Source organism: Berghia stephanieae, chromosome 4, assembly GCF_034508935.2.
Source record: "Berghia stephanieae isolate SIO BIC M18660-M18661 chromosome 4, UCSD_Bste_1.3, whole genome shotgun sequence".
Lineage (NCBI taxonomy): Eukaryota > Metazoa > Mollusca > Gastropoda > Nudibranchia > Aeolidiidae > Berghia > Berghia stephanieae.
In genome coordinates, this window is record NC_088363.1 from 48,844,100 (window position 1) to 48,856,537 (window position 12,438).

General features: G+C 37.2%; 1 protein-coding gene across 2 annotated transcripts in view; it reads right to left on the minus strand.

Moving 5' to 3' along the window:
- Positions 1 to 12,047, minus strand: part of LOC144970741 (sodium- and chloride-dependent glycine transporter 1-like) — a 55,761-nt gene extending 43,714 nt beyond the window's left edge. The window contains exons 1-2 of one of the 2 annotated variants that reach the window (XM_078910717.1): positions 11,805 to 12,047; positions 7,423 to 7,488 (exon numbers count right to left, since the gene is read on the minus strand). In XM_078910717.1, the coding sequence (XP_078766843.1) occupies positions 7,423 to 7,438 (16 nt within the window). In that variant the 5' untranslated portion in view covers positions 7,439 to 7,488; positions 11,805 to 12,047. Of the gene's footprint in view, positions 1 to 1,515; positions 1,680 to 7,422; positions 7,489 to 11,804 lie in introns of those variants that run through there. The other variant, XM_078910716.1, reaches the window with a different exon arrangement.
- Positions 12,048 to 12,438: the final 391 nt, after the last annotated feature.

Here is a 12,438-nt window from a genome sequence, read left to right on the forward strand (position 1 = left end):
ATTATTGCTTGTTATTAAATAATATAATTAGAACCTAACAATTTCGGTTATCAGACCTTCAAATAAATACACGTCGTCTCCAATTAATCTGTTACACATCTCAAGATCTGGAAGTGTTTGGTGTACAAATTGGGAAATGTTTGATAAAATTGGGGCCCGGTGGAAATGAAAGTAATTACGCTCGCGAGACGCCGTCGCCTGGGAATTCCACCAAGGAATTTTATCATTCTTTATCAGACAAACGTCTGAATTCAACAGGAATCCCACATGTTGTCCAAAAAAGAGCGAATTGGGGATTGATAATCTTACCCAAAGAAAAAAACGAAAGTGTCTGAAACGAGGCTCGAACGCAGTATCTGTGGGTCACAGTGCATTGCCTTAACCACTCGGCCAACAAATAATTCTATGTCATGGCCTTCATAATACAATCCTTTCCATATCAAATTGAAAAAAATCAGGGAGCAGGCATTGGTGTAAGGTAAACATCTGACAACCGATGTGATGTTTCGGGTTTTCCCTTAGTCAGCAAAGTAGGCGATGAATTGACATAAAATACTGAGATGACTAGGCTAGGAGTTTATGCATTCTTAATGATGATGTTGTTGGTGTCATGAATTAATGTTTCACTCATTTATTCCCGCAGTAAGCCATATGGTCCATAATATTTTCATTTCATGCAATACCAGCCGCCTGTTAGGCGTCCTTTTTGTACTAACACTCTGACAATATCCATTACATCTGAGTCGAGTGGGGTAATGTATGATAAGTGCCTTACTCAAGGATACAAAAATATCGAGACCAGAATTTTCCATGATCACCGTCCCCACTGACCACGCTTAACATCGCTTGACTTTTGTGACGACGAGACACCGTACCGTTGAACCACCGAGCCAAAGGCTATGTTACGTTAAGCTTAAAATCTGATGTTTAACATTCAGGTTTAGCCCGGAATATTATACCTTTTTGATACAACTGGTTACAAATAGGGAACAAAAGTGTGATGTCAAAACAACTGGTTCCAATCTCATTGGAAGTGTAAAATCACTCTTCCGGAAGAGCGGATGTATACCCTGTGTAATAGAGAACAAAATTGCGATGTCAAAAACCTGGTTCCAATCTCATTGGAAGTGTAAAACCACTCTTATGGAGGACTGGATACCAACCTTGTTTAATCGGTCTGCTGGTTTCAAAGTGGTGGAATCTTTACTTTCTAGTCTAATTATATGCTTGTCGTCAATAAAGAACATCCATCCTCGCTCTTTTATGGAACGTAATCTTAATAATCTGCCTATACACCCTGCTACTAAAACAGTTATGGCACCTTTTGATTCAATATGTAAACTGTAAACTATTCATTATTAGTCCTACCAAGGACTGGTTACAAACGCACGTTTTGGAACCGGAAAAGTAGAAGGTGTGACGTCACGTATTGTCTTCCCTTTTAGATACAACATGCTGTCAAATACTCAAAAGTATCTTAATTTAAAAATGAAATAATAGCCAATTTTTACTCACCACTGATAGTGTAAGGAGGAAAGATGAAATTCTGAGGATTGTATCCATTTAGTTTTTGATTCTCTGTTTTCATATTTCTTGGGTAGATGATATCTACTGTTATTTCTACTTTTAGTATAAACGTGTCTTTTATTAGAAACCTAGTTAATAATAATACTTTTATATACAGATCAATTCTTCATGATATCCTCTATTTATCGTAGCATTGATTATGTATTTTGTTAGAACATGCCTGAATGAAGTGTTGTCGACCTGTTTTATATCAACTAGTTGACTACCGTACTCTTGAAAAACGCGGATTTAAAAATTTGGCCAGAAAACTCGAACTTAAAATATTGATCGATTTAAATGAACATTAATTTGGCAAAATAAAGCTCTCAAATCTGGGATCTCGCGTGGTCTAGTATAAAGTCCCAGGTTTGAGCGCTTTTGTCAAGATGATTTTTTAAAAAATTATTTTGCCATTTAAATCGATCGACATTTGAATAGCGAGTTTTCTGGCCAAATTGTTAAATACGTGTTTTTGTTGAGTTTTTTTCACAGAGAACGGCAGTTAACTGGTTAAATAAAGACTAAAATATTTGTCTGTGGAAAAATCCACGGTTACAAAATTTCCGTCCACTGCTATCTATAGTTAACCTTCGGCGACAATAATTGTAGATTTCTGCATGCCAATCTTATCGGGAATCGAAATATCGTTTACATTAGGTTTTTTTTTCTTCGTTGGTCTTCTAGAATTCTTTAGAACTGGGTAATGGGTGTGTCGGTTATAAAAACATCCTCAAAACGTTAATAATAATGTATTTACTGTTTTTTGTTTGTTTATTTTTGTTTTGTTTTGTTTTGTTTGGAAGAATGGCCTTTTTTTAAAGCTGTTCTATTTATTTATTTATTTATTTATTTATTCATTTATTTATTTATTTATTTATTTATTTATTTTTGTACATTACTTATCATGTAGTAAAGGAAAGTTTAACGACGCTTACGACACGTTCAGCAGTGTCGTTTTTTGTGAGGGGAATTCCAGGCAGGACAAGAATAACCTTTACTTGTGGTCATTTTTGAAATTATTATGTTGTAAAACTAGCTAGGTGCGTACAGGATTTGTTGAAAAAGATTAAAATTTGAAATACTTAAATAACTATGCAGTATTGGATAAAACAGGAAGATTAACATTATATCTTTTATAAAGTAAATAATCCCTCAGAGCCATTTGGCTCGTGGAGCCGGAGTTTTTCCCCGGTTTCTATAGCGTGAAACGGACAATAGCAATTGCTTGCTAGTTACCTTTTGGATAGGACGCTAGTCCATTGCAGAGTACTTTCCGCCAGATCTAGCATACTGCACCCGGGATCGATCTCGGTCCCTTTGCGTGTGAAGCGAGTGCTCTACCAACTGAGCTATCGGAATCCCCATATCTTTTATAAATATGGAACAAAAGTGTTTTCAAAAAGACTGGTTCTAATCTCCTTGTTTCAGAATGATGGCATCTTATTTTCTTGTCTAACTTGAAGTCAGTAAAGATCATCCATCCTTGCTCTTTTACGACCCGTAATTCTAAGCATCTGCCTATACATCCTGATACTAAAACAGTTATGCCATCTTATGATTCAATAATATAACCTATTCATTAATAGTCCTATAAAGAACTGATTACATACACGCTTCCAATAATTTTGGAACCGGAAAAGTGGAAGGTGTGACGTCACAACTTTTTCTCCCTATTACTAAGAGAAAAATGCCTTTATCATTTACAAGTCAAAGTGAAACTAATCTGCGACACGTTTTGGACTGTAAAAAGTAATGGACAAAAATGGATACAATAGCTACAAAATAGAAAAATAGCAAACACGGAACGTTTCGGGCTCAAAACCCTTTATCAGCCAAGTTCCGTGGGGTTTTTTTTTCTACTTCGGAGTTGTTATATTCATTTTTGTTCATTATTCTTTACCGGTTACCTAATTTTGCCCTGCTCAAGTCTGGACTCGAACCAGAAATCTACAGATTAGAAGTCGAATATCATTCCACCCCTCTGAGTAGCAAAAGCATAGCTCAGTACCGCCGTACTCTAAAAAAATGCCCATGCATTAAAACTTTTGCCAGAAAACTCATCCCTCAGATATCGATCGATAAAAATGACCCTCATCTTGGAAAAATACAAAACTTAGCGAAATCCAAGTTTCAGAGGGTTTTTTTTCCAGGATGAGTATCATTTTGATCTATCGATACTTGAAGGACGAGTTTTCTGGCCAAAATTTTTAATACGTGCTTTGTTCAGAATACGACAGAGTAGACACATGTGTCATCTCAACCACATACTAATCAACTCTTGAAAAGATATATTAGGTTTTTCCCCTTTTTCTTGTACGGCTATATGTACAGTTTTGTGGATTGGTGGTATGGCACTCGCATTGGGGGACCTTGGGCCATTGTCATGGAAAAAGAAGAAGAAGAAGAAGAAGAAGAAGAAGAAGAAGAAGAAGAAGAAGAAGAAGAAGAAGAAGAAGAAGAAGAAGAAGAAGAAGAAGAAGAAGAAGAAGAAGAGAAGGAGAGGAGGAGGAGGAGGAGGAGGAGGAGGAGGAGGAGGAGGAGGAGGAGGAGGAGGAGGAGGAGGAGGAGATGGAGGAGTTAGAATAAAAGGAAGGAGAAGAAGAAGAAGAAGAAGAAGAAGAAGAAGAAGAAGAAGAAGAAGAAGAAGAAGAAGAAGAAGAAGAAGAAAGAGGAGGAAAATGAGACGGAAGAGGAGGAGGAGGAGGATCGAGTCTCGCTCTGGCGGCGTAAATATGAGCTCTTGGAAAAAAATGAACTTTTTTATCTTTGTAAGAGAAAATAAAATGTATTCGCCTTACAGGCGTCATGTCTCGTCCTACATATTAAGTGTTGCTGTTGGATTGGGACGCCGTTTTGAGCATGTTTATTGTACGACATTATTGCTATGTTCTCTGGCTGAAAAAAAAACCCCCATCAACAGACGAAGGTCTGACGTCAAGCTCTAACAGCCTCTATCAATCGCTTCAAAAGATAATCATTTCGGGTTTTCCCCTTTTTCATAAAAAATCACTTCTACGTTATACTCCGATTATCTTATCACAAGCTGTAATGAATGGAAAAAAATATGTCAGGTTCATCTCTTATAATATCCGTGTTTTTTATATGTGTTGTGACTCGTCACCAGACGTGGTCGCATTCCTAAGGGTTTATCTCAGTCCTGAAGACACACATACCAGAGAAATGTGTTATGTCGAACATTGCGTGACGTAAAACATCAATGTAGGATCATAAACAATGGAATTTTTTTTCTCGTGTTCAAAATTTATGACCTACCATTTCAATACGGTATTATTTCGGGATGAACAAGACCCAACGTGTACTCATTTACAGGTCTGATAACCCCAACATCAGCATCATAATCATCATCGTTATCATCGTCAAATAAAAAACCTCGTCTAAATTTTCCAATGTAATGAATATGCAACAGGTTGATGACAATCTTATAAATTAATCATAACCCTTAAGCCTTACGAGATTTATTTGATTTGCATTTTGAAGAAGAAGAAGAAGAAGAAGAAGAAGAAGAAGAAGAAGAAGAAGAAGAAGAAGAAGAAGAAGAAGAAGGAGGAGGAGGAGGAGGAGGAGGAGGAGGAGGAGGAGGAGGAGGAGGAGGAGGAGGCGAACGTAATACATATGTATATAACAAGCTGATGAAAATGCTATTTATCCCAAACACTTAGCCTCCGCCTTTTATTTAAATATCATTTTTGAACAAGATTAATATGTTAAGCGAATTATGTTGACTTAAAATCTAAATATCAAGACACATTGTTGTTGTTTCAAATACATCGTACATTTTCTATCCGTGAGAAATCAAAGTTGTTTTTGTTTTTTTAAATCATTTGTGTTAAAATGTAACTCAATGCCTCAGAACGGTATTGTTAAAAAAAATTTAACAAATTAAAAAAAAAAACGTGCTCAAAGCGCTTTACAATATAGGTCCCTGACCAACAGCAACATGTAACATGTAGAACGGACATGACGCCTATAAGGCGATATCGCAATGCTGTTAACGGCCAGGAACTCATTATACACCCGAGGACGGTGAGAGAATGCGAGTAAAGAGTCTATTCCACGGACTCAACTATGCGCCGAGCGAGGCTCGAACCCAGGACCGTCCGATCCGAAAGCAATTGTCATACCACTAGACCACATAACCGTATTTAATTGACCGATGTGAAGCAGATATCGAAAAGTGAACAATAAGTTTTAAAAGTTATAATTGTCTGATTTTTTCCGACCCCCCCCCCCCTGTTCACCCAGTAGTAAATGGGTAGCTGGGTCTGTTAGATCTGGCGGAAAGTAACTTGCGAGAGACTAGCGTCCTACCAAAAGGGTAGCAAGCAATTGCTATTGTCCGTTTCACGCTATAGAAACCGGGATATACTCCGGCTCCATGGGTCTTACAACTCTGAAGGACAACTTACTTTAATAGTCTGATTTTGATTTATGACATTTTGGTTTTCTGCTCTTTAGGAAACGTTATTCTTTCTCCTAGATTTAAAATACAGTATTGATGCTATGTGTTTACGTATATTACTCACAGCATCCGCCAGACAAATTAAACATAGCAATACACAAAACGGTGTGTAAGCTTTAAGGTTTATAGTCTGATTGGTATAATTTAGTGAGAACTAATCACTAATCTAATCAAGGATCTAATTAGACTATCTCAAAATAATGACAAAGAGCTGAGTGACGTCCTCATCGTTCCTTTTATATATTCCAAGTTTCATCTTAGTGCCCAACACCTCACATCGGTATTATGTAAAAGTGTTTTTTTAATGCTGAAACCTCATTTTACAGTCAATGATATGAAACGTTTATATTCTTTACTGACTTACTACCCCCAACCCCAATCCTAAATACCTTGGCATTACATTGGACAGACAACTAAACTATCGCAAACACATTGAAGGAACCGCAAATAAAATCGCAAAAAGAAACAGCCTGGTGAGAATACTCGCAACCACCACCTGGGGAGCCTCACCACAGGTGCTGAGAACGTCTGCTTTGGCACTGTGCTATAGTGTGGGAGAATACTGTGCCCCCGTTTGGATGAGGAGCCCACATGTAAATCGCATTGACATCCGATTAAGAGAATCAATGAGAATTATAACAGGATGTCTCAAGTCAACTCCAACTCAGTGGCTTCCAACACTGAGCGGCATTGCACCACCAAGTTTAAGACCACAAGATGCTAATCAAAGGATGCATGCAAGAATTGACGAAGCCACATACAACACTCCCATAAAATCAATCGTAAAGGGGGCACCTTCAACAACAAGACTTAAATCGAGAAGACCTTTCCACATAACAAAAATCTCAGACTTCAGTGTGGAGGAAAACTGGAGAGAAATGTGGAACAGGGAAACACCAAAAGGAGGAAACATCATTAAAGATCCAACCAAAAGAGTGCCTGCATTCAATAACGCCAGGAAATACTGGATTTCCTCAAACCGCCTCTTAACTGGACATGGCAGAACTGCATCAAATATGTGCAGATGGAAACTTGGAAACAGTGATACCTGCCAGAAATGTCAGGCAGCCCCAGAGACCAGCGATCACATCGTCATCCACTGTCCAGTCACTAAACATAAAGGTGGCTACGAAACCATCTTTAGGGCGGAGGAAGCCTTTAGAAGCTGGGTTGACAAAGTACATTTGGAGGTGTAGCCATACGCTACTACTACTACTACTACCACTGACTTACTCGACTCAGTGCCTTCAGCTGTTATTATCGACAGATCTTGCAGCCTCGGCAACACTCTTCTTATTTCTGATGTGATAAACTCCCAATTCTTTAGTGGTAAGAATATATAGTTCCCTTAAATGCTACAAACTAGAATTACTTACTTGACTCGGTTGCCATCCGCTGTTATGTCGACAGATCTTGCAGCCTCGGGCGCACTCTCCTTATTTCTGGTGTGATACAATTACAAGACTTCATTGGTAAAAATGAATATAGTTTCTTTAAATGCTATAGGTTAGAAACACTTACTCGACTCACTTGCCTTCCGCTGCTATGGTCGACAGATCTTAAAGCCTCGGCAGCACTCTTCTTAATGCTGATGTGATACTTCCAATTGTGTAATGGGAAGAATAATTATTATATATAGTTTCTTAAAATACAATAAGCTAGAATTTCATATTTTTGAAATATAAGTTCGGTTTTTGACAAACTGGTTCAAGTCGATAGAATACCAAGGGTTGAGTGTTTTTGCCAAGATGAGGGTCGTTTAAGAAATCGCCCGAAATTTAAAGGACAAGTTTCTCGGTCAATTTTTTAAATACCTACGGCAGTTAAGTGTTATAGATTTTTTTTAATGATATAAGAAGGTGAACTGACCCAAGATACAAGAGCGTAACTCTTGAGTTATTGAATTGAAGTGTTTGCCTGGAGTCAATACGTTCCCAAATTCCTGATCTTCCTCTAACGAAGACTCTGAGAATATCTGAACATTAATGATTAAACCGATGTAATATCACCTTACAAGGCATTCCTACTATTACAACAATTGGTAGAATTACGAAATTATGACTCCAATTTCAGACCTTTATGAGTATCTCCAAGTCATTAAAACTTATTATTGAAAATGAAAGGTGATGCCAGAGTACATAATTTGTAGGATTTTGAAGTGTTAATTAATCCTTGCGAGGGTAAATTGTTGATTTTTGAATTAAAGCAAGTACAATTTTGATCTCCCGAAATTACGAATTTTAAATATTTTTTTCCTATTTGGCAGATCTGCCTCACGATTTAATATAATAACCTAGACATTGTGTATTTCATGTTTTCAAGGGAGACAAACCACAGACAAAAACATTAACACGTCGATGGAATTCATGTTGTTGTTTTTAGACACGATGTCATTTAGGTAAATATTAAAAGTAAACAATATCGATATTAACTTTTCTTTTGGACAAAAATTCTTACTCTTAAATCATTATAATTTGGCTATTTTTTGTTCATGATCTAAAATTATATATATTCGTATAAAATATGTAGCTATAATTGTTTGAAAAATTATTTAAAGAAATAAAAATTCTTGCTGACCAACATTATAATTAAATCGTAATTTAACATCACACATAAGTGTCCGAAAAGGAAAAAAATAATGTGAATATTTAAAGGAGAATAATCAATCCTAATTTTGTAAAATTTTCAATTGAAGTTCAATGTTACTGATGATGATATTTTTTTTTTCATAAATGAGTCACAATATCTTTTTAGCTTTAACAATCATTTTCGAAATTAGAATTTGATGACTTTAAAAAAATTACAGTGGAATGAGACAACTACTCTTTTTATTTTTGCTTTGGTTTCTTAGACCTACCTTATAGTACTTAATGATAACAAACTATCCAAAGGATAACAAGCAACAGTTTCTATAGTTTTTTTATAGTTTACTTTTAAGCGATACAGAAAACGGGATAAACTACAGTTTATTGAGGCTTATAAACTCTGAAAATATACCTATCTTTACAGAGTATTTTTGATGTGGCACAAAAACGATAGACACACCAATCAAGTGAATGATACAGTGTCAGACAAAGCAGAAAGAGTGGGTCTTTGATTCGTACCCGAAAGGTATAGAGCTCGATCACCCGCAGCTGTGCTGTGTGGTCTTGAGCAAGACACCTCGTCCTAGCTCAATTTGCTGCCCTGCACTGCGGCTGACGCCTGGGTTATTCCAGTCTTTCCATGGAATAGACCCTAGATGTGGGATGAATAAAGGGATTTGTTTTTATTTTCTAGAAGTTTTGTTTTCTTTTCTTTCTGCGTTAGCTCTCTTTTATCTTGGTGAGAATGAGAATTTTTATAGATCAAGCCCACGGGTTCTAAATGCTCCGTGTGCGCATGTTATCGCAAGACTATATATCCCCATCTCAAAAAGGGCCATGTGGAGTCCTATATATGCCCTTTTGACACTTGTTCTTTTACAATTACCATGATTCATTCACAGCTAAATTGGAGGTGAAAGAGAAAAGGTGGAGGAAAAGGAGCGGAGGAGGAGGAAGAGGAAGAAGAAGAAGAAGAAGAAGAAGAAGAAGAAGAAGAAGAAGAAGAAGAAGAAGAAGAAGAAGAAGAAGGAGGAGGAGGAGGAGGAGGAGGAGGAGAGGAGGAGGAGGAGGAGGAGGAAGAGGAGGAGGAGGAGGAGGAAAAAAGGAGGAAGTAGAAGCAGAAAAAGAAGGAGCAGGACGACCACGACCACGAGAGGGAGGAAGATATGAAGATCGTGTGCATAATTCCGCGAAAAAAAATTGATTTGACACGGGGCGGCGATTTACCATCTTTTTTTCTCTTCTGGGTGTTGGAATAGTAATCCAAATTTGAGATTCAGAGCCTATGAGTATTTTACTAAACCCCATAGATCATATAAACCATTTCGGATAAGGTAATACCACGTGTCCATAGGCTACCCCAAGCCTTTTCAACAAAGAGCGATTTATGACCTACCTGTCCAGATATTTCTGAATGTATAGATAGTATGCGCTTGGCTGAGATACAACATTGCCATCCGGAAATATAACGGACCAACACACAAAACTATGTGTAACCATGAACTTTTATAGCCTGGATAATACAGTTAAGTGAGCATTACTCATAAACGTGAATGGCAAAAAACAATGACAAAGACCTGAGTGACGTCAACCTCGTTCTATCTATTGGGGTTGCCCGACGTATATGTATTTGCAGGTCTGATAACTCAAATGGTGATAGGCTCATTGTTGTAATTGAAAGGATCCCTAACTAACGTAATCTACTGTCCGTGACAACAAAGGTAAATCCACCCTTAATTGCGTTCGGTTATCAGACCTGCATAGTATATAATGTGCACACCGCGTTTGCCAAAAATCTAGCCTGGAAGTGAGCAGATTGATTCTTTCTTCGTCACAATACAAAACGACAGTCACCAAAATAAATTGAAAACTGAGTTATCGTTAACAGTAGTCAATAGATAGAACGAAGTTGACGTCAATCGAGTCTTTGTTATTGTTTTTTGCCATCCGCGTTTATGAGTAATTCTCACTAAGCTGTATTAAGCAGACTAAAAGCGTTCAAGATTACACATAGTTTTGTGTGTTGGTCAGTTATATTTCCGGATGGCAATGTTGTGAGCTTCTTAGCCAAGTGCATACTATCTGTTAGGCGATATTTCTATTTCTTTTCGACAGAGACAACGATGCTGACGGCCAGGTACTCATTTTACACCTGATTACGGTGAGAAAATGTGAGTAAAGAGCCTTTTCCAAGAACTCAACTATGCGCCGAGCAAGACTCGAACCCAGGACCTTCCGATCCGAAAGTGAGTGTCATACAGCAAGACTACATAGCCGCACCTAGCTGAGTACAATGAGAGAATTTTGAGCAAAGAGACCTTTCCAAGCGTTGGACTCGAACCAGCAGGACTTACCGATCCGAATGCGAGTGCCATGTACACCTGCACGAAAACGAAAACTTAGAATCATGAATATTAATCAAGTCAATCACACACACACACACACATATACACACACACACACAACACACACACACATACACACTTTCCGTTTCAAACAGGACGTATGAAAAAAAAACCACCTCCCCTTTTCCAAACACAAAAACTATTCAATTACCCTCTATTTTCATGAATAACAAACGTATCGACATTTTCTTCTTTCGTCCACTCACTTAACACGAATAAGGTCAATTGCACACTTGAAACCAAACAACGGGGATTATTTTAAAAAACCCACCTCAATATCATTAACATCAATTTTTTTAAAACTTGTTCAAACACTCATTAGATATATTCAATTATTTCATCTTACCGTGAATGAATAATGTATCGACAGTTAATCATTGATAAAATCTAATGAATACTTTAAATCAAATTGTAGCGAGGTTTACAAATACAAACTTACCTTAAGATCTTTCAAGTATTTCGAAAAAAAAAAGTAAAATTAGTAAAGGTTTCTAAAAGCCCAAAATATTCAAATATTGGAAAAGGCTCTTTACTCACATTCTCTCACCGTAATCAAGTGTAAAATGAATACCTGGTCGTTAACAGCGTTGTTTTGTCCAAAATAATAATGTAATATCGCCTAACGGGCTTCCTGTCTCGTCCTATATGTTAAGTGTTGTTATTGGCCTTGGACTCCTTGTAAATCTCTTTGAGACTTCGAGTGAATATTGCGCTATATAAAAACTCTCATTCTAAAAAAATTAATCAATTTTTTAAAAATAAACTCACTTCGATATCTTCAAAGTCCGAGTAAGCAAACAGTTCCAAAAATCTCAAAATACTAAATCATCTGTCTCCTCTTCGCATGAATAAAAAGTATAAGTAAAGACACGTTTTTGTTGCTCTCAAGCCCAAGAAGATACTTCAACCACTTCAGTTAAATACATTTTCAAATTAATCAAATCACCTTGGTGAGAACCAGGGCCAAATAATTATTTTGTAAGGATTTATCTTTTCCACCTGTAAAGTAAAGCCACTGAGGTAACTCCAATTGTTAGATAACTCTCTCTCTCTCTCTCTCTCTCTCTCTCTCTCTCTCTCTCTCTCTCTCTCTCTCTCTCTCTCTCTTCGTGAACTTGGGACAACAACATCAAAAAGTAACCCGCCGCATCTATTCGGTTTTATGTCGGAGTGAACCGATTCCTAAGAAAAAATCGAAATGAAAGTGAAAACGATTAACATGACAAAATCCGATGAGAGTCAAGCGGTTTGGGGAACTCCATTTAGTGATCCCAATAGGACCGATATATAATATAAATAATATATAAATAACACCGTTATTTAGACTCAGGGGTCGATTGACTATCTAATTTACCCCGATGTGCTACCGGCTCGGGACGCTGGGCCACATATTACAATGTAT